A 23,439-nucleotide genomic window follows, 5' to 3' on the forward strand; every position below is an offset into this window, starting at 1 on the left:
AAAAAAAATTACAAAAAAATCTTAATTTATCTACTATTTTTTTGTGTTTGTCGCTAGTAAAAAAGCCCACTTTCTGTGCATACTCCTTTTATGTTAAGGGGTGGGGTAGAAACGTTTGGACAGTATTTATTGTGGGACATTAGAGCACATCAGACATATCGAATTGCATTCTTAATACAAAGAATGTCCTTCTGATATCAAATAATTTTGATTTTTTGAAATTCGCAATGTAATACACATTTTAAGGCAAATGATTAAAAATTGATATTTTTGATATTTAACAGTACTCGAAGTAAACTTTATAAATCTGATGATTTATACTTAAAGTGTATGTAGGAGGGATGAAAAGCCGACGATCAATTGAAAATTTTGACCTTTCGTATTGCAGATATGGATTTTTCCCCAATTTTCAATTGGTCGTCGGCTTTTCCTCCCACTTACATACACATTAAGAATAAATCATTAGATTTGTAAAATTTAATTCGAGGACTGTTATATATCAAAAATGTGAAAAATATCAAATTTTAATAATTTGTCATAAAATTTGTATTATATCGTGAATTTCAAAAATGGAAATTATTTGATATCAGAAAGACATTCTTCGTATTCAGAATGCAATTCGATATGTCTGATGTGCTCTCATGTCCCACAAAAAGAATACTGTCGAAACGCTCAAAACGCTCATTCCAGATCCCTTAAACTCCTTGTTGATAGGATACAAATACATTTTTCAGACATTTTTAAGAGCTGTGCAGTTTTCAATAAAATAATTCAAACATTGTGTCTATTAATTGAATAAAAAGTAGTTTTGACAAAGTTTAGTTAGTGTAAAGTAGGCTACTCCTTATTAACATGTACCCCTTAGGACCATTGTGTCTATTAATTGAATAAAAAGTAGTTTTGACAAAGTTTAGAAATGTTAATGCAACTATCGTGACTACCGTGTACTCCGTGGCAACAAGAGTCACGCCCTTTATTAGTTCCAGACTTGGTTGAACCCCCTCTGCTCTGGGAGAAGAAATGAGATTTTATGAAGTAGATAGATAAAGATTGGAAGTCTTATCGGGGTAGTGCAACTATCTTGTACTCCTTAGGAACAAGAGTCACGCCCATTACTGGTTCCAGGCTTGGTTGAACTCCTTCTGGTAGACGAAATGAGAATTTATGAAGAAGGTGGGTAAAGATGAGAAAGAGTTCCATCAAAGCCAACTGTTCACCCAAACATTTACGTTTTCCTGGAAGACAAAGAAACATATAGACATCAGTAAACCAACCTTGTTTAAAATTGACGTCGCAAATGTATTTTATTTGAACTTTGACACCTCTGTTCTTTGTTTTATGATAAAAAAAAGAAATCTTTATTTTCACGTGCTATACTATGAGTTTAATGTATGTTGAATTCCCTCGATTTTAATGAAATTTATTCTACGTAAAAAATAAAAATAACAATATAATACAAGGAAAAACCGAACAGTTTGCCCTATCTAGGACATTCCGTTACTTAGGGTTGGGGTCTAAATCTGGGGCTAAGAGTTTTGACTGGGTTTATTATTAGAGCATACAATGCAATCATACCAATTGAAAATGGGATCAGTTCTTCCCTGCGATTCACTTTTCCACCAGAATCAAGAAATCTTCCTGGCTTAAAGGACTCCGCTTCCTTCCAGATTCTCTCATCACGATGAATGGCCCATAGATTTGGCATCACCATCGTTCCTTGTGGTATATCAAAGCCATACAGTTTTATATCAACGGTAGCTGCTCTTGGCACGCTAAGAGGAATGATACTCCCAATACGTTGTATTTCAAGTAATGTTGCTTCAGTGTACGGAAGTCGAGGTCTGTCTTTTAATGTAGGCATTCTATTCCTCCCAACCACAGAATCCAATTCGGTTTGGACCATCGCTTGGATATCAGGGTGCAGTACCATGTAAAGCAAACCCCATTTTAATGTTGTAGATGTAGTCTCAGTTCCACCAGCGAATAGATCACCTACACAAGATATTAAGTCTTCGTCGTCGAACCATTCAGCAATATCAGGATTTTCTTTCTGGACTTTCTCCTGATTATCCAAGTACGTATCGATGTAATTTTGTGGATCCCCGCGAATGTACTTTTCACGCAATAGGGCAATCATTTCTTTATAAAATGCAATATTATGATCACCAAATCGTTTAATGTTTTGAAATCCTGAGAATGGCAAATATCGCATCCAGGGTATAAAGTTTGCAAGACCAGTGAACGAGCATTCTTTGAAGAGTTGTACTAGACCATTGAGAATGCGCAGTAATTTAGGATCGTCATAAGCAAAACCCTGTCCGAAAATGAGACAGCAGACAACATTGCAAGTAGTTATATCCAAACAGCAGAATGGTGAGAACTCTTTCCCGTCATGTTTAGAGATAACATTACACAGACGCTGGATTTCTTCAGTGATTTGTTTTTCCATTTGAAACTTTCCCATGCCAAGATCACGGAAAGCAGCTAGTGAAAATCTCCGTCGTGTGCGTTGCAACAGATTGCTGTGGGCGCGAACAATTCCTGAAAGTGAAAAGAAGGAATATTCACATTACCAAAAAAGCTCATTATTCCGAGTGGTTCATGAAGTTACGATCATGTCCTTATAGTAAAGGTTCAATACAATACACTCAGAACGCTACTGACCATCCTCTATTGTTATGCATAGTCATGCTAAAACTAAAAGTCGATCGATACATGTTGAAATCAGCACAATTCAGAGATACACCTTTTTGCTTTGAAATTAATTTTCTCGGTCAAATAAAAACACTAATTTCGAGGGTTGATAGTCAGAAAGCCTCAACTCACAGTCATATTTACCGAAGAAATGAAAATTATTGCTTTTTATTTGATCAAGAAAATTAATAAGAAGTGAAAAGGTGTAACTAAATCTTTTTGCTAATTTCAACGCCTATTTCGATCGTTTCCAGTGCCTAATTAAGTGACTGAGTGGTTATTGTATAACAATAGCCATCGACTGACTAGCGTTCTGAGTGAATAGACCAAGTGTGAAATTTGTTTCTTTATTCCCAAAGTCGGAAATATAAGCATGTGTATTTTGGATTACGACTGGAGCATGGTCATGGTTTCTTTTTTTCTGCCCAGTACTGTCAAAAAGAACAACACATTTTGTTTCCTTAACTGAATATAGGCCTGGTCCATATGATTTTGAAGATCCAATAGGTATATTAAAGAACAGAAATCAGCTGATAGAGCGAGTATGCCAATTTTGGCAGAGCTGTTATAAAAATTTAATAAACACTATGCACACAATCAAAATGTTCTTATTTCTTGATCTATTAAATTGTTGCACCTGCGCGTTTCGATAACCACTCTGTTATCTTTGTTAACAATAAATGAAGACTGCTATTGAGAACATCCAATCACCTATTGATTTATTGGTGAAAAGAAGGGGCACCATCATGAACAGAGATGAAGGTCAATAGCAAGATTTTTGATGAACTGATACATCCTGTGTCAAAAAATAATCAGCTGGCAACACTAAGTCAATCACCAAGAAATCAATAGGTGATTGGATGACCAATTTTCAGTTGCAGTCTTTGTCAGTGTTGACAAAGATAACAGCAGAGTTGTAATCGAAACGTACACAATAAGTGTAATTTATTATAAGAACCTTTTGATTGATTTTAATTGACTTAATACCTAATACCCAAATGAAGTAATTAATTACACCTCAAAAATATTCATGAGCAAATGTCATACCACTTTATTGGTCAATCGCAAATGGCAATTGTGATATTTTCCTCGTCTACATGACATTGACAACCTCTTCAATAGTCAACGTCAGTCGGTGTAATAAAACAAAATACAACATGGTTGAAATAGGCCTATATCAAAATGCGGCAGGGCAACTATTTTCCGCTTTAGCTATGGGCCTATCACTACTCAGGAGTCCCGGGTGATAGGCCCCTAACCTACCTTTTCCTGGTGTTGCCATTTCAAAAACAAGAAGTTTAGGTCTATCATCAAATTCAGCAGCCTGTTTTAGAAACGCTTGGCGCACCGACTCAAAATCGTTGAGAATAACCACGAGGAAGGATCCAAATTGTAGGCGGTAAACTGGTCCGTACTTCTGAGCTAATTGATCGATACTTTTAAAGGGTTTCTTTGGATCAAGACTTAGGAGGTTTCCTAATATGGGCAATCTGAAAAGAGGCCCTGGAGGTAAGTTTCTAGCCGGATTCCGATTACTTCTGAGGCTAAGGAATAGCAAGGTAAACGCAAATACAGCGAGTAGAATTGTTGTCCAGTCCAGAACGAGAGACGTAAATATGTTCGCCATCGTTGATTTCCAGCTAAGTGAACCTATTCAATCTCGGGTACAATTATATGGTCACTAGACTGCCAAGGTCATGCTTTATACTTGTTGAAATCATTGTGCAAAATTGAGCTAGTTATGTAGCTTGGTGCATTGACCTGTAAACTATATATTTATAGTGTTTACAGTTAGATTTGTCAAATTGTATGACACACGTTTATTTTTTATTTGATCATTTCAATTAGTACGTATATGGTCAATTCCAGCGAAAGCGGGACAAAATTCTCTCTATGTTAACTTTCCACTTTAAAATGTCATTAATAAAGGAAATCACGTTATTGATGGAGCATACCATGTCACGTCCAATGTGCTCTCTTTGTGCATATAGGCCTTTACTAGCAAGTCATACCGGGGGACAAGTTATGATAGCTTAAATGATTTGGCGTTACCCACGAATTCAAAGATAAAGCACCATATATGTCATTGAATGTCCTTCAATCAAAATGAAATTATTACCGTTAGAAAGACGTTTGCATGATTTCTCACCATATGTAAAACGATTGAATTCCACCAAAGTTTGTGGACTCTAGAGGCCATTAAGTCAATTTGACTAATAATTTTGTTACCCGCGTATCAAAAATAAAATGATCGTTCTGAAAATGTTAAGTGAATATGCCATAAATGACTATATCATGAAACGAAGTTTCGTTCTATAATTCTGAGGTCCAAGTGATTATTTTATGCAAATACGTTTTACCCATAAAATTCCATAAAATCAAATTTGACGTTACCCACGTATCAACTGTTACCCACGAGTCCAGCAAATATAATCGCCATAACTTAAATTAACATTTAATGACTTTGGACACTGAATTTAGTTTGACAAGCGCTTAAAATTGTAAATCGTAAAAATACGTTCACCGCTTAAAAAAGAATCTACGACGGTTTAAACTTTTGTTACCCACGAATCCCGAATAGATGCTAACCTTGAAAAATAAGGAGATTGTTTATTTTAAGTTTAAATCAGCACATATTCAAGCCATGGGTATGCTATAATGTTGACAGTACTTACAGTTTATACACCTAAGAAACGCAAACCCCAAACGGTACTATAGTACTTATAGTTTTACCCACGAATTCGGCGTTACCCACGAATCCAAGGATTTACTCGTAAATTATATGTTTCTTATGCATCTTAACATTTTGAAAACATGCGAAATAGGTTCCAAAACAGTCCTGTTTAATAGCGTCCTCTTGAAGGTATACTGAAGCTGCATCATGAAGTTTTGATTGATTATCCTAAATTACCATTTTTTGGGTAAATGCAATTAGTTAGAGAAACGGGAATCATTGAAACACAATGGAGGAATAACCGCATGGTGGTTTCCAACCTTCTGTAATAGTTTCTATTTTGCCGCTTACCAATACATACCTTCAAATATGTGTTACCCACGAACATTTTGGTTACCCACGAATCCCTACTTAAATTATAGTTAACAATGTATTGATAGTGTTTTAGTTCATAGGAACTGTCAAACACGAGTTAATAGAATATTGCTGCATGAAAATATGGAATGATTTTACTAAAATAATAATATAAAACTGTTTGCTCTGTCTATTTGAATTTGGCAACTTCATTATTCTCAAAACTTTTAGACCCAAAATGCCATAATGATCCATTCTAAATATTCCATGTAGTCTGTATTTTGATTAAAATTCATTTTAGTGCCATTGCAGCCTGAATTATTGACATACGATAAAGTATTTTTTTTTATTAAAAAACAAATAATAGGAATTGCTATTTTCCAGACGCTGTTACCCACGAATCCATCCGAGATCCTCATCCTGCGACGAGATACAAAATCTAACTTTATATTTATATGAAGCATTTATTCTAATCTTTCGAAATAATACAGTAATGTTAAATGACAGCCACTTTGGAAAGAGTTCGAAGAATTGACACAATCTTAACTGTACACCTGGTTCTTTCTTAAAATTTGTAATAACCAAAATATTTCTTTGTAGATATATGTAATAAAATTCTATTTTACGTTCAAAGTCTTCACCGGTTTCTAGTGTATATGAGTCACACATAAAATATTGAAAGATATTAAAGAAAGTGAAATTTTATGGCGTACAACAGGTGAAAAATGCTTGAATTCGTGGGTAACATGCATATGCGCATTTAACACTTTATTTGGTCTAGCAAGAAAAGTTATTTTTCAATCCGATGGCACTTCCACCTGATGATTCACTAGACATGATCGTCTCATTTGATAAGTCTAGAATTGAAAAGGAAAACATTTGCAAAATGGCTCCCAGAGAGAATTTTGGCCCGCTTTGGCTGGAATTGACCATATACATCATTAAAATAAAATGATCGGAAAGGTAACACACACTCTAGACTACATACAGAATGGAGTAGGCAATATGCATGTCCACGTGTCCACTATAACTTGCAACAGTGGCTAAGGACGATTTTTAATGGGGGGGCTGACAAATCAAATTTTGTTGCTAACCTGTGTTCTGGGGGATGCCCGGTTCCCCTTCGTCCTCGGAGTAAGAAAATTTGGCACCCCAAAAAAAAACAGGTAAAAAAACTCAGAATCGGAATGATCTAGAAATTAATAGGCCTAATTAAAAAAAACCCACAAGTGGTGCAATTTGAAAGTTGCAAGATCTACTACTGTATTGTGTATGGTTGATAACTATTTAATGTAATATGTTTCTGGCTATCTATCATTCACAATGTTCTCCCAATTGAAATAAATAGAGATGAGCGGAACAACTTTTAAAAGGCTTTTTCAAATGTCATTCAATCACCATTGCTGTATCATATCTCATCTAACAAAATTCTCTACATGGTCATATCAATTCCATTGCTTTTAACAGATTCCCCGCGTTGCCACATGCGAGTGTGGCGATCTATGCTCGTCCTCACAGGTTTTTCAATACGCCGCCACCATACTATGTGATACACTCTAAAAGTGTATCACATGCCGGGATCACATGGTGGCGTATTGTATGCCACTAATGATACAGAGATCGTATTGAAAACCAAATAGTGACGTATAACTCTGGAATTATTTTTTTACCATTTTAAGCTAACATTTTAATTAAAGATAATACAAGCGCAGTTTTAGGAACAGTTTGCAGACAGTGAACTCAAAATAAATGTAAAAAAGGTTACACAGCAACATCACAAGTCGGCATTTTTTTTTATAAATTCGGTTTTCTCCGAAATGCACTTTACAGTTTTCCTTATAATACGTTACTGTGTGATGAAGCTGTCGCAGTGTCTTTTAAATTTTTTCTCAGTTTTTTTTTAACTTAGCCTATTGTTTTTTAAACTATAAATTGCTTGATTTTGATGGACACCTCCCTACCAATCATAGAAAATGCTCTCCAGGCTGCACACTTGTTTTTTATGTTCTCTTTCTTTAGATGTACTATTATATTTTACATACAATTATTTTTGAGATTTTTAGTTTTCGAATATTTTAAAATTTCCATAATGTCGTCGCTGATTTACGATAATGGCGTATGACGAATTTGTGACAAAATGATATAAGTTAAATTCATTATCTATGAACGAAACCTATTATTGCCACCACATTTGAGACCCAAATTATAGTTAGATAATAACATATCGCACTAATGATCATTTTACTAAACCATTACTGGGTAAAAAGATTTGTTAGAGTGATTTGGTATACCCTGCGTATCATGATAAACTGGCCTCAAAAAGAAACTTATAATTTTCACAAGGTCATATCTTAAAATCTTCTCCATAAAAATGAACAAAAATTGCACATATGATTACTTCAATACTCTACTCTAAACACTGGTCAGTAACCAAACAGTTGTCCACCTGACACAACAGCAAAATGCGCTGACATGCAACACCTTCCTGGACCACATTCACTGCGCAACAGATTTCTTTGGCTGAAATGATCATCCTGGTTCCAAATACTTTATAGAAGTGAATGACTATAATCTATATGGTTATCCTTGAATGCCAAGAAAACAAATCTTATGTTTGATTGAACAGATTCATCAGGATCGGTATAGTAAACTGGTTAACAAAGATCTAATTGCCCCATGTCAAATAGCTCGACAAGATGCCCCCTTCCACCACCTAAGTTAATTGATACGGAGATCTCGAAAGTCGCCCATACTTTGGTTAACGATCTAATTCAGGCGGTGGAAACCAAATTAGTGCAGTTAGCCATTAACGAAGAGAAATTGGCAAAATTTGAAAGTTGGATTTTGGACCCTTCAAATATTCCGGCGGAGTACCGTGTCGCGAGAAAACTCCCGGCCTCGCACCTGGGTGCAAATTTTCGGCCAAAGCGAGGATTGAAATCGAAGCCATGGACAAGGCACAGGACTTGGCCTATATCAAATTACTGAGAGATGACGTGGAAAAATAGTCATCCCAGAAAGTGAGTCGGATTTAGAAGAGGCAGAAGCCTCGGCTAATAGAAATCTAGATAGTAAAGTTCCAGCTTTTGAACTTCACAAAGCTAGACGGCGATTCGAAGAGAGCCTTGAGACCAAGAAAGGAAAGAGGGTAGAAATCCTCGACCAGAGAAGAAAGCCTTCTAGCAACAAAAAGAAGAGCAAGCAGCAGCAGAGTCAACCGCCTAATAAAAGGGCACGCACCTCTTCAAGGCAATATCACGCTCCCTCGCCCCAGTGGGGATGGGGTCCTCCGCCGCAACAACAGCAGTGGTGGCATCATCAGCGGGACCCTTCGTTCCGCCCGGCCTGGAAGCTTTCCAAGGCCAGAAAACAGTAGTTCTGTTTAATAAACCCAAAGGCCCTTTTCAGGGCCACCCTACCTTCTAAAAAGATAAATGACTTTGTTCCCATTTGTCCTATGTCGCATTTATTTATTTAATATAATTAAATAATCGTGTGTATATCTTTTTTTCGAATCTTTATTACTCTAAAGGCAAGAAATTGCAACAGAGTTCTTTTACGTTAAATTTATTTAATGAAATTTTCATTCACTCAGACTCTTTAGACAAGAAATTGTATTAGAGTTTTATAGTAGTTAAACATGTTGAAATGACTCCGTCGACAAGAAATTGTATTGGAGATATTCAGCTAATTAAATTAAATTAAATCTATCTTTTATATTTGACATGAGTTTCTGAAACAGGAGGAAAATTTCCTTGGAGGAAGATCAACTGGCAACTCCAAGATCAACACTGGAACTACGTCTAGCGTCGGTTATCAGTAGCAGTCACTACCCATCGGTTGATAAAGACAACAGGTGTTGTTGAAACGTACACAAGTAAGTGAACATTCTGGATCAGATACGAATAACTTTGTTAACCAAATCTTATGTTTATTGGAACACCTAATCAAACAAAAAATATAACTGATGTCCACAATGTATGTATTCCTGGATAGATGCAAACTTTCACGTGTATATGATGTTAAATTTCTGGGCATTACACTTGATGACAACCTAACTTGGAGGTCACATATTAACAACATTAGTAAGACGTGTTCTAGAAAATAATATTGGTGTTCTAAACAAAATATTTTTTTAACCAAAAACAAGTGTATCAGTTGTACTGTACGCTAATCTTACCATACTACGGTCTAATATTGGGGGTTGTGCTAATAAGTATAATTTAAACAGACTTGTGAAGCTTCAAAAAAGAGCAGTAATTATAACAAATAGTTCGTATCTTTGCCACACCAAACCACTGTTCGAAACGTACAATAATTACCTATAATAATCATATGCCAACTATGTAATATAGAATTGGCTATATTTATGTACAAATATCATAAGGGCCTATTATAAGATCATTTGACAACTTGTTCATAAACATGAAGTCTATTCACAATTATAATACCAGAAAGAAAGAGAATTATCGCACTGACATCCATAAAGTCACCGATGTTTTAAACACTTGGTCCTAGGCTATGGAATAGTTTGTTAATTAAAATTAAAGAAGCTGAACTGGTAACTGAATTCAAGAATAGTATGTTAAGATATCTGAAAGATTATACTGTCTCTCATAATTTCATATTTTGCTGACTCTATGTTATTCACTTTATTATTTATCAAATAAACGCTGTAGAAATATTTGTTTGCTTCAAATACTTGTATTATTGTAACTTAAGATAGGTTCTTTGCAAATCGTTTTTGTTTATGTGTTTGCTCGTTGTTTTGATTGAATTAAACATCTCAAGCAAAGTAACCAACCCCCTTATTAAATAATGGCCATTATTCAAAAACGGCATGAACGGGCGATTGTATTACAAATCTGTAAAATGCGTTGGAAGCAGAATTGGTTTCTGCGCCTGTTGACACCTCACTTGTTACAATTATCTAAATATTGACGTCACATCGTACATTTAAATCAATGTAACCCAAGATTTGAAAGTTGCAGTAAATTCTATTGATTTGTGTTGACATATTTCTTTTTGTACAAATCCAATAAAAATGAAGATGTTAAACTCACATTTTAGTGACATTTCACCACTACACTAGTGGTTTCATCAGACTGGCAACTCATCACATCTGCCTGCTTTCTTTTATTGGCAACAGGAACCGCTATAGAGGGCGTGATGAGTTGGTCAAAGATGTTGTTAAGTGAGTAGGCCCCCTCGTCCTTGTTTAGAGTGTCTTTTCCTTTTCGGCGAATCCAGATGGCTTCTTTCAGCCATCCGGCGGTCTTGTCAGCTTCTCTATCGATGACTTTTGAGTCCTCCCAATTGATGGTATGGTTTGTCGAGGCAACGTGATCAGTGATAGCCGACTTGTGAATGTCTGTAATTGATGACTTGCGGCTGGCTCGTGTGTAGGGCTTAGTTTCAAATTTCTCCACCTCTTTTTGGTGTTCTTTGAGGCGAACACCGAAAGGACGGCCGGTTTCTCCGATGTAAGTGCCAGCACAGTCTATTTATTTCATAGATCGCCTCTGCTTTTTGTTGCGGGAGGAGTTTGTCCTTCGGGTGAACAAGCATACTGCGGATGGTACGGTGGGGTTTCATAGCAGTAGAAAAACCATGTTTTTTGAAAACTCTAGAAACTCGCTCAGATAGTCCCTCTATATAGGGAACTACCACCATGCCTTTCGACTTTTCACTGTCATCGTTATTCTTTGAGTTAGACTTTGTTTTTTCGACAAACCATACCATCAATTGGGAGGACTCAAAAGTCATCGATAGAGAAGCTGACAAGACCACCAGATGGCTGAAAGAAGCCATCTGGATTCGCCGAAAAGGAAAAGACACTCTAAACAAGGACGAGGGGGCCTACTCACTCAACAACATCTTTGACCAACTCATCACGCCCTCTATAGCGGTTCCTGTTGCCTATAAAAGTTAGCAGTCAGATGTGATGAGTTGCCAGTCTGATGAAACCACTAGTGTAGTGGTGAAACGTCACTAAAATGTGAGTTTAACATCTTCATTTTTATTGGATTTGTACAAAAAGAAATATGTCAACAGTGAAATCTAACAATCCAAATGAACTTGTTCAAAGATCTATTGATTTGTATTCAGTATAATGGAAGGAAATCTGTGTAATGATATCTGAGTGTTTTTGTATAGTATTTTGTATATACAATTGAGCACAGATAACAATGACGTCATTGCACTAGATAATTTTGTCACGGGAATGTTTTTGTTGAATATCGCGTGTTTAGAGCCGGCTGTTTTGATTCGTTTTTATGGTCAATATGAGTTTGTTTTAAATAAAACCATTCGATTCCCCCGGTTTGATTCGTGCTTGATAATTAGTTTTCTAACAAACAAGGCATTATAGCTCATAATGTTGTAATTGCCGGAGACATCCTTTAAACGTTTTGTGTTTGCTGGGTGGGTTAGTTGAATTGTCCATATCGTAGCATACATGTATAGCAACTCTGTTCTCACCCAGGTCCGCATGTATTTTTTGAGTCGAACCTTTTTAAATATTGAAATTGCTCAAAGTATACAATTTTCAATGGGTTCAACGTTGTTTTAACCAGAGTTAAATTGTGGGAACATGCTCGATAACATGCATTAAACGTTTCTTTCAATCCGATTTATCTTCCCCCGAATGATTCCCTAAATTAATATCTTCTAGTTTGTCAAGTCAATGGTTACGGGTCCAGGTGAGAACTTTGGTGGCATTTTTGAGAGAATCTACCAAATTTGAGCCGGTATATTAGCATTGTCTACTTATTTATCGATTAAATTTCGGCACTGGCATTGGAAACATCCAGCATCCAATATCATCGCAGCATGCATATCCATTTAGCCACACAAAAGGATGGTAATCATGGTAACCCCTTAGAAACTATGAAAAAACGGCACGAGGCTGAGTAAAAATGATCAGACCTTAATTAGATACTTACACGATCACACTGAAAAAGATGTTGTTATTAAGTATGATAATGGACATGTATTCATTTAGAGGAGGTTGAAAACTAAAACAATGGGCAAATTGTGGAGTTGTTTACTTTGGACGTCAATATTGATTTTAATCATAAGAAAGGCAGCCAGTAATAATTCAACACCACCGGCAATAGAAGGTAAGTGAATGATGTGTGGCTATTCACAATTTTCTATTTGGTTTAAGGATAGAAAAAATAACAAGGTGGGAAAAGTTTTTCGATAAATTCATCAATATTTCTTAGAAAGTAAAAATTGCAGTCGAACGGGCACAGTGGAAATCATTATTGGGGGTAATTATTTTATCATTATTGGTTGTGGTGTCCTAAATTCAAAGTCATTTAGGCTCACGCTCTGTTTCACAGATCGCCTGGAATTGCATATTTCGGTTTCAGCGATTGCTAAAAAAGTGATATATTTCTGAAACGCGTTTCCATATTGTGGATCTTACTGTCCGTGATTTTAATTTATAAGCTCTTTTATCTAACAATTTGCAATGTCTTTTAAACACAATAAGGGTCGCCTGCGTAAATCCCGATATTTTAACAGTATCGTTTGTTTAAACCAAAAAACTATCCACAAAGCAAACACGTAGAAGGATAATGTTGTCTCGGACGTATTCACATGTTTCCTCATGTTGTGAATGATTAGTTTGACAAAAATCAATTGTGAGTTTACGAAATGCAGTTTACTTCGCCGTCTTTAAATAAATTAGTTTTTATTACACAATGATCATAGCAATAACAACAAATGTCAAACTTGAATACAAAAAACATGTTCAACCCGCACCTTCCGAGATTCTGTCGAGCTTGTTCTTCCACCGATATTCCATCAATATGACTATTTCGTCGTGACCTGCACTTTTATTTTTTGTCAAATTTAGCAATTATTTTTAGAATTTCCATTTCAACTGTTGGTTTCATTAATATATTTGTTTGTATACTAAGATAATCATAATAGCTTGACACCTATATAGGTCCTATGTTAACGAAAAATGCATTTAATTAATTTGAAACAGTGATGGATCAGTAATAATAGCCCCTGATTCACATTTGAACTGTTCAGAGACTCTGTTTATTTGCTCTTCCAATGACATGTTTTCAAGGATTGTCGCATGTTATTTCTTTACGAGTTCAAGGGCTTTGGTGTTTGTGATTTTGAAAATTTTCTGACTCTGAGGGAAAACCACCCTCAGGCACCCTGGGTGGCCCACCAAAATGTTTTCGATTTTCAGCCCCCCCCATGTTGAAAATCTTCAAAAGCCAATGGATGTAACTGCATGTTCAACGCTTGGACATAACAAAGGCCAAAGTCGATTATTTAAAATATATATGTGACGTGTCATGTCAACAGGAGACACTTTTGGGCAGGATCGTAAATGGAGAAATAGCCAAAAATCTGCCCGGAGGTGATTTTTTCACAATTTGGGTTTGTTGCGAATTTGTGATGTTATTAATGTTTAAAATATTGTCTGATAGTTTCAGACCGGAATATAACTGGCATCTTGTAGTTTTTGGAGACAATCTTTCAAGGTAATATCTACTCTCAACATTGTCAATAATATTTTTAAAGATCGATATCTCAATTTGCAATTTTATGATACCATAACTTACGAACTCAATATCTTCGCTTAGGAATGTCCGATTTCATTGGGGAAAATGGCATTGTGGGGCAAAATATCTCTGTATTTAACATAATGTAAAGACCTCAAAATTGATAACCTCCCCAAAAGTGTCTCCTTTTGACATGACACGTCACATATTTTGAAATCTGAAAATTGCCAGGCAGTGAAGCTGACTATCAAAAAATCGCCTCGAAAAAACATAGTCTGCAAGAAGAATTACAATAGTCAAGAAATTTGTTCAAAACCGAATAGAGAAGTAATAATCGTGACGGATGATGTTTCATATTATAGATAATAAAATTGTATCTTTTGTTCAAATTTATCAAGGCATTACGTAGAGATCTCCTTCTAAATGAAGAGATGCGACATTATTTCCACATGATCTCTCTTATTTGTACCCAGACGAGCACTTGTTGAAATTTTAATGACGTTGGATGCATCTAAAATTGTAATTAATGATATTATTTCTATAATTACGTTTTACGATCTCTGAGCTCTGCCTCACAAAACCTTCTCCGCCTAAGGGACGCACCATTTGATACTCAGGGGGTAGGAAGTTGGGGTCCGGGAAAGAAATTTTTTGGCCTCCGAAGGCGGCGAATTTTTTTTTTTTTGCCGCCGAAGGCTGCATGTTTTTTTTTTTTAATTTCATGCATTTATACACAGTTAGGTGGGGAGGTTTTTTTTTTTTTTTTTTTTAGTGTTGGTGGGGAAAGTTTTTTTTTTTTGCTCATGTAGTGGGTGAAGTTTTTGTTGTTTGAAAAACTTCCTTCCCCCACCCTGAGAATCTAATGGTGCGTTCCTAAACCAGCAAGAGGTAAAACTCAATTTTATGGCAAGCGGGAATTCTGTAATGCTGCGCCCCTTCTGTAGAACAAACTGCCGGTTCACATTAAATCATCTTCATCTCTTGCACACTTCAAAAGTCAGCTCAAAACACATTTTGTTCAATATTGCTTTTATTAATTCATAGGAGCCTTTTGGTCTTTATTTGTGATCCTGCGTTGCTTTTCGACTTTTAATTGTCTTTGCTCCCGCAGTTTGGTTCCCTGCGTTTCGTATTTTAGTATTTTCCTGCGTAATTATATTGTATTTTTAAATAATTGCTTAAGCTTTACCTTGCACATATTGTTTATCTTTTATTTGTTTGTTTCACTGTACTTGCGCTCGTTTCAATGTGCAATGTTAGCTTATCTTTATGCAGTGTTTTGGGTAGGTTTTAATCTTGTTCTTAATTGGTTTTATATGTGCATAATTTTTAACCAGTGTATTTTATATATTTGCGTATTATTATTATTATTATTATTATTATGATTATTATTATTATTATTATTTTATTATTATTATTATTATTATTATTATTATTATTATTATTATTATTATTATTATTACTATTATTATTAATCTACCAACTGATAGTAAGACTAGGTTCCTGTGACCAGTCATTGTCCGTAATGACATTGCACATCCCAGTTCCAGCAGTGCAAGCTCTGCTCAAGGGTCTGCTGGGTAATATAGGGGCATTGACTTAGCACGCTGGTCTACGCTACTCATACCAGCTGTTCCTAGCCTGAAAGTAGGATGGAGTGCCCAATCTCTGATGACGCTTTAATTAAATCCATCTCTGAGGGAAGCGGGACGGTTGTGGCCCCCTAAAACCGGTTTAACCCACCAGAGTCTGAACCCACCAGAGTCTGGTCCTAAGTCCAGAGACCTCAGATAATTGATTGATGCCTACCCAAGACAAGGAGATATGCAGTTCAAGAAATACTTCCCAAGACGCCTTCAAAGAGGCATTATAATGGAGTGCTCATCTGTATAAGGGTGAAATAAGGCTCCGAAGGTGACTGCACTGGTGCTCTACCAATGAATTACTTCTCTATAGCAAGTTCATGAAGTGAAATAATAAACACAGACATGATACCAAATCTCTCTCTATAAGACTACAAAAATTAAAAACTTTAATTCTAATTATTTCTTTTTTATATTCTTTGTAACACATATGTTAGTCATCCTGCCAAGTAGTGGTCCGAATCATTAACAGATCACCTCACTCTTTGGCCCCTCAACAACAAACTCCTAGCGACTGGGGAAGAAATTCATGTGTGAATTAAAATTCAAGACAATGAACAACAATGGTTTACAACTTATATTAAAGGGTTCTGTAACATGATATAACAATAACATGCTCAGTGGTGGCGCCAGGAATTTGTAAGGGGCGGGGGGAGGGGCAACAAATTACCGGTGAAATTAAAGGTGAAATGTTCGCAATTTTGGATTTTTACTGGGGAAACGGGGGGGGGCAAGAGTTCTGACTGGCGGGGCATTTGCCCCCCCATGCCCCCCGTGGCGCCGCCACTGAACATGCTATAAGACTTTAGCATAATTTCCGCTCAAAACATATTATATTACTCGAGTCCATATAGCAGCTACAATCATTTTGTTTATTATTATCGCTCAACACACATTATACTCACAGGTTCCGCACAGTAAAGCTATAATTTTTGTGTGTGAATTATTGGCATAATTTACGCTAGAGAAGATGATACATTCCATTTAATTGTCTGATATCATAACAACGGTTCTATTTTTCAAATACACTGTAAAAATATGGGCTGTAATTATATCGCAATTTCCTGAGGTAAAGTGTACGGTATTTTACGTAGGTTTACAGAAGATTGTTATGGATTTGATAGTTCCGAAATTACAGCGCATTTATCATTTCGATTTGGATTTGGAAGATACCTTCTCTTAAGGGTACATGCTCTTGGGTCATGACCTTGACATAGGGAAATTTTTTTATTTTATTTTTGACAAGAAGACATACATACCCTTCATATAAAATAACATGAATCCTGAAAAAAAGTGCCAATATGTAATTTCCCCCTATTTTGTCTCCCGTTGCTAATGAAAACAAACTCCGATTGTATTGCGTGAGATCCATTTATTAAAAGCTCCATGGTATGCACCAATTACTCTCTTAGTTTCGAGTCCAGACTGCATATTGTAAGGACGAACGACGTGTGTTTAGAACGACGTAAACCACAGCATAAACCGATTGTGAAGGAGACTAACTCTCAAGTTGAAGCGTTTCCGATTAGAACGTCAGTCCGGCAAACTCGTCAAATTGGGCATATAATATCAAAACGGGATGTACGAACGGGAATCGGGATATCGCTGTGCTTGAAACCGTGCGCCCAGCAGGGCCCGCGCCCGGTAACTTAATTGCAGTAGTGTTTTGTTTTGCACTACAGCCCGGGCATGCAAGAAGTGCTGTGAAAACATATTTATATGGAAGATATGGGCCTATATTAGATTTACTGAAACCCGTGGCTCACAAAAATGATTATTATAAATGATCAACCAAATATTGTTGAAGGTCTATTGATCAGTATTCAATGACAATGGGCATGCCTATTGCCTCCGGCAAGGGGAGGGGGGGGGAGGGTAATCCCACACTGCCAAATGCATACGGGGATTGCGCTTTTGCAAACAATCCTTACAGACATGGGTCCCTATTTTTGCTGAAAATCCTTATGGGTCCGTTAAACCCCCGTACCGTGAATCTCGATCTTTTCGGGGAAAATGGGTCTAGGCCTATAGGAAAGAAAACTTTAGACATGGGTCTTTATTTTTGAGAAAATCCTTATAAATGGGTAGGCCCCTCCCTACCTGTCCACGGTCAAATGGCAATGGGTAGGCCTACGGGTTTCAAGTCTGGAGCCTCCACCCCCGTCTAAAAATATCAACTTGTTCCCCCCCGCATGCCTAGGGCCGGTTTTTAGGTGTCACTTCGCCTAAACCATAATTATACGCCTAACGACCATACCCGTCATACGCGTAGGCCTACGGGGGGAGGGGCTTTTGGGGTGGCAAAAAAGAAGGGCAGCAGAGGCGGCAAAGGGATAGCGCGCAGTGGTATAGATTTCTTTCTGACATTTGGGGGATGGGGTTGGAAGTTTTTTTTTGAAGTAGGCCTATACGTTGAATCCAGCACCTTTTGGTGACAGCATTATAAGCAAAAAAATAACGCCTACTAGAAGATAACTTGTGACATAGGCCTACTAGATGCAAAAGTGGAATAAATTCGCGTTGAGCGTGCAAAAATTTGCACTTTGGGGGCTAGCTCAAATGGCCAATGAGGTTAATTTGGTCAGAAACCCTGGCAGAAACCCACATACAGGCGTCAACATTGGGAGGGTGATTGTATGGAACATCTACCCTGGCAAAATATTAGTGGGATTTATCCTTCATCCCACCAGGATCTACGCCTACAAACATGACAAAAGGGATCCGAAAATCTAAACTTCGAAAATAGTCCAATAGGCCTTCTGATTAAAATACAAAATAACAAAAACACAAAATTCCCGGTAACTTCCCATGACAATATGTCGGTTCATAAAATACAAATTTTGTATTAGAAACAACACAAAGGTTTTTACTGCTTTTGGAAGGAGGGTGGTCCGAAATTTAAAAAAAGTCGGCGGCAATGAAATTACGACCCCTCCGCTGATTGCCCTACACCTTAGGGGCTGTGCAATAATTATGACCCCTGGGGGAGGGTAAAATTGGCGGGGGGGGGGGGGCAAGAAATATTTGGCGAGCCGAAAGGGGGGCAAGCAATTCCCCCAAGTGATTTTTGGCACGCATTCATGGGGCGCCTTTTTAATAAAAACACTCTAAAATGGCTTGGGAAAACAGTACGGAAACGCTTAAATTTTCCTGCTCGGAGCGCTGAGGGGGCAAAGCGATTTTTGGTGGGCCGAGAGGGGGGGGGGGAAGCGAAGTCATTTGGAAGTTTTACCCCCCGGGGGGTAAATTGCACAGCCCCTTAGGCCTACCCCATAAACAGGCTAAAATTGTATTGAAATCATTCAAATCAGTCTTTTTGAATGAAATAACCACACTATCTGTCATCTTGTGACTCCCTACATTTTGGTCATCGAAAATGTTTTGACCCCCCCCCCATATTTTTTATCCTTAAAATGTTTGAACCCTTCTGTATATTTGGTACCCCCTTCCGAAGAAAATGATAGCCCCCCTCCCCCCCCCCCCGCCAGGCCTAATCATTATTTTGTTCTTGAGCAAAGATTGGTGAATCATATGATTTACAAATGCATCGTTAAACCATAGGCCTATTTTGTACTTTTGTTCTCAAAATTACAAAAAAAAGTAAGGCAATTATCGTAGTAGGCTGACGATATCCATTCTTGTTCTAAAATTGTTAACTTTGCCCTTGGTTTGTTCTGACTAAAATATGAAACACTGGCCCTGTTCTGATCACAGCTTCTAACATTCATAACATCGTTGGTCAATCATGTTCCAAACGGGATATACAACCGCGGCAAGTCTTCTCCAAGTGTGTACATCTCGATTTGCCGGATTGACCCATGACCTCATGAAACGTAAACACATGGTCGGGCGTGAAATATAAATTTCTCCGTGTCTTCTTGCCAGGAAAATCAGGAATTTAACCAGTTGCAGTCATTTGATTGTGAGTAGCAAAGTACACAAGCAACCGGGCCTTGTCGTGGCTTATGAGGGCGAATTGACACTTTGTCAAATAAGTAACATAGAATTGAAAGAAATGTTACGCGATTGACCGTATCTCTGAATCGTGTAAAAGCTTAAAAAGTGTTGACCATACCGTCTAAAAAAATTGATATTTCGAAATTAGCTGATCGTAATCCCCAAATTCGAGTATGCACATGTAGCGAAGATATGCACCATATCTTGCAAAGTTAATTTTTTTGAAAATAATTAAACAAGCTATGAAAGCTAGACTCATTAAGAAATTTTTGAAAAATACAAATTTCAGTCGTAAATTTAGGTTTTCTACAATTTGTAATTTTATTTCTGAAGTAGAGATACCAAAACTGAATAGCAAGAATGTTACTATGGGATGTTTTACAGATGACTACACTTTGGTTTAGAAATCGGAATGAGGAAAATTGATGAAATGACTGGTCAAAAAAAAATAGCGAGTGCTATAATCAATGACCCAGTTCATTCACTCCCAGTCCCAATCAGAGTCTGAAAATTAAAATAGCAATGGAAAAATAATAATATATAAACCTTTACCTTTAAGATGAGGTATAACTTTTATTTTTCCGATGATTATTTCTGGGCCAAATTTGATACTTAATGTGGCAAAATCATCCCATTTTTTTGCTCAAAACCTCAAAAGAGGCAGTAACCTTAAATAACAGTATTGCGAACCACCAGCATACATAACTCGATGTAGAGAGTCTGTCCTATTCAGAGGAAATATTGCAATTACACACCTTATTGCTTTTTAACAATAACCATTGACACTAGCACATATCAGAGAAGATGTAAGAAAAGGAGGGAGACCAGAATTATATCCTTGAGATAATCCCGTAGGTAATCCTGTTGCACCTATTCATGGTCCTTTATTCTCAAGTGGTGGGTTAACCAACAATTAACAATGAGAGGAAATTCCTGAACCTCAGTTGGGGATGATTTGAAGTGACCGCCAATTATGACCATTTGATATTTAATACCAGCAATGTGAAAAAAAAATAATGTAGTGCCAAAATAATGTACCCTTTTACGGAATGAAGTGGAATTTTGCAACGTTATAGCTATGTCGAGAAAAAGTGGTGAATCATATTTTAGACCCTCGAAACATAGATTGAGACATACGAATCACGATACTATCATGACTATTGCTAATATAAGTGACATAGTGAGTCTGTTTTCTATATTTTGTTCATCATTTATTCATTTTTCGCAGAAGTTGATTTTGGTAGACTTTTAGTGTGTTAACAAAGGCACCTAATTAAAATGTTTTCCGCAAAATAAATTCATGTTGCAATAATGTTTGACCTTTTCAGCTGATTTTACTGGAAGTGGAAGAGAAAGAGAATAAATGTACAAATTAATACTGTGTGCTTTATAATTGCTTTATAATTTATCACCCTATTAGTAGATTGGCACAGTTTTAACAATACGTGATACATAATACATTTATCTGTATTTTGAATAAATTGCACGTAGCCTGGGGGTTTCAGCAGTTAAGCTTGAGATGGAAGTGGTTGAATTTTCTACTTGAAATATGCATCATCATTTATAAAGGCAGAAGGCTGAAATGTTGATCTATTAGGAAGCATTAGGAACTAATCACTTTAATTATTAATGACCAGTAGGTATTACGGGGCTGTGCAATATTTATATGGGGGGGGGGGGGCAAATGACCTGCCAAAAACATTGCCCACTCTCGGCCGGCCGGACATAGATCCCCCCATATTGACCTGCCTAAACCCTTACAAAATGCTTAACCCATTTGCTTGCCCCCTCTATTTCCACTCGGACAGATAAATTTTGAAAGTGCACCAACTTTCATATACCTTTTCATATATCTTTGTCAATTTAGAGTGTTTGGTAGCATATTTAGTATCAAATTGGAGCTAACAAGATTCTGCACACGTCCTTATCAACCTAATTGTCATAACAAAGTAACGTTTTGGTGTAGAACTTGTGAGTAACATGTTCGGTAACATGCATGGACGTGTTTTCCAACGCGACAAAAAGCGACAAAAAGCGCGCTACCTCATTTATTGCGTTGGGGGGAAAGCGTGGTACCTGATAAAATACCAATCGCTCATCGCACAGCGAGGGAGTATAGCTTTACCTTCCAATCCGATGGATCTTCCACCAAATGATTCCCTAAATTAAGTTATTCTAGTTCGACAAGTCAAAAGTTACAACTGGTTTAAGTTACCATTGGTCCAGATGAGAACTTTGGTCGCATATTTTGAGGCGAAATTTTAGGATTATGTTGTAGTTATCTTTTTATTTATTGATTGATTACACTTCGTCACTGACATTGAACACATCCGGCGTATAATTTGTTAATCATTTGATATATCGTTGCACACAATATCAACAGAGCGGCATGCATACATTATTAAAGATATCGATATTCGTTTATAGCAACACAAAAGAACGGTTATCATGGTAACCCCCTAATGTAATGTAAAAAAATAATGTGAAAAACGGCAAGAGGCTGAGTAAAACGATCAGACCTCAATTAGATACGATCACATGGAAAACATGTCGTGTACTAAGTTGGATGGTAGACATGTATTCATTTTGAGAAGAGGTTGAAAATAAAGACAAATTGTGGATTTCCAGAAAGTTACTTTGGACGTTAATATTGATTTTGATAATAGTACAAAAGAAGGCCAATCAGAGCTTAGGGAGTCCAATTGTCTAAGTGCAATTTTGTGTGGATTTTTTAAAATTGTGTTATATTGTTTAAATAATACACAAAATGGAACCAAGTGCAACCAAAAGCTTATTATAGTCTCGTCCGCAACTATGCATGTGGCCGTATCCGTGTCTGAGTAATCAACGTATTCTGACGATATTTATCAGACGTGTCCCTGCGTACAGGGAACGCGATTTACTCTCCAAAGCCAAATAGCGCATGATAATACAGACAGAAAAGAAATGAGTGTGATTAATTGTCAGCTAAAAGATGCAGTCATTGGCTGCTGGTTCTAATTATGACATACCTGTCTTTGTTTAGGATGAACATAGGGGTAAACATATCTGGTGCCTTAATTCTTTTGTTGTGTATATTAGAACTCTTTGCCATCACCTGGCAGCTCTGGTGTTGTAGTACATTTAAGTTTGTAAGTCTGGTGAGGACCCCATAATTAAGGTCAATGTTCAAAGTTTGATCTATAATCGGTCATGTAATTAAGGAGCTATCATACTTAAAAATACGGGGTCAAATATGCACCGACTAAAAATAAATTGACCCCGTTTCATTGAAAACAACCACTTTTTTTATTTGGGGGGGTCAAACATGACTACAAAGGTGGTTGTTTGCAATGAAACGGGGTCAATTTATCTTTAATTGGTGCTTATTTGCCCCTCATATTGACTCCGTATTTTTAGGGCAAATTAGATCAAAGTTGCCAGAAGAAGTGAAAGAAATCCAGCCGAAGTTCGGCAGGACTAACAAATTTCTTAAATTTTTAAAATTAATGTAAGTGTCAAAGAGTTATCATCATTACAAAATCATATTAATAATCACATTTTAAACATATCCATTCTCCTTGCAGATCAATGTCCTACCCAC

General features: G+C 36.8%; 1 protein-coding gene across 1 annotated transcript; it reads right to left on the reverse strand.

Annotated features, from left to right (window-relative positions):
• Nucleotides 1-657: 657 nt before the first annotated feature.
• LOC140147621 (cytochrome P450 2U1-like) lies at nucleotides 658-4,360 on the reverse strand. Its single transcript, XM_072169398.1, has 3 exons — nucleotides 3,958-4,360; nucleotides 1,576-2,541; nucleotides 658-1,235 (listed from the first exon to the last, which is right to left on the reverse strand). Exons 1-3 carry the CDS (start codon nucleotides 4,319-4,321, stop codon nucleotides 1,060-1,062), a joined length of 1,506 nt encoding a protein of 501 aa, XP_072025499.1. The 5' UTR covers nucleotides 4,322-4,360; the 3' UTR covers nucleotides 658-1,059.
• Nucleotides 4,361-23,439: the final 19,079 nt, after the last annotated feature.

This window comes from Amphiura filiformis, chromosome 3 (genome assembly GCF_039555335.1).
Source record: "Amphiura filiformis chromosome 3, Afil_fr2py, whole genome shotgun sequence".
NCBI classification, from domain to species: domain Eukaryota; kingdom Metazoa; phylum Echinodermata; class Ophiuroidea; order Amphilepidida; family Amphiuridae; genus Amphiura; species Amphiura filiformis.

Excerpts from the sequence above, each read along its gene's own strand:
- LOC140147621 (XM_072169398.1), bottom strand. The coding sequence starts at position 4,321 with ATGGCGAACATATTTACGTCTCTCGTTCTGGACTGGACAACAATTCTA. Across the intron at positions 2,542-3,957 it reads AATGGCAACACCAGGAAAAG|GAATTGTTCGCGCCCACAGC; the intron begins GTAGGTTAGGGG and ends TTTCACTTTCAG. Across the intron at positions 1,236-1,575 it reads ACTGATCCCATTTTCAATTG|GAAAACGTAAATGTTTGGGT; the intron begins GTATGATTGCAT and ends TTTGTCTTCCAG.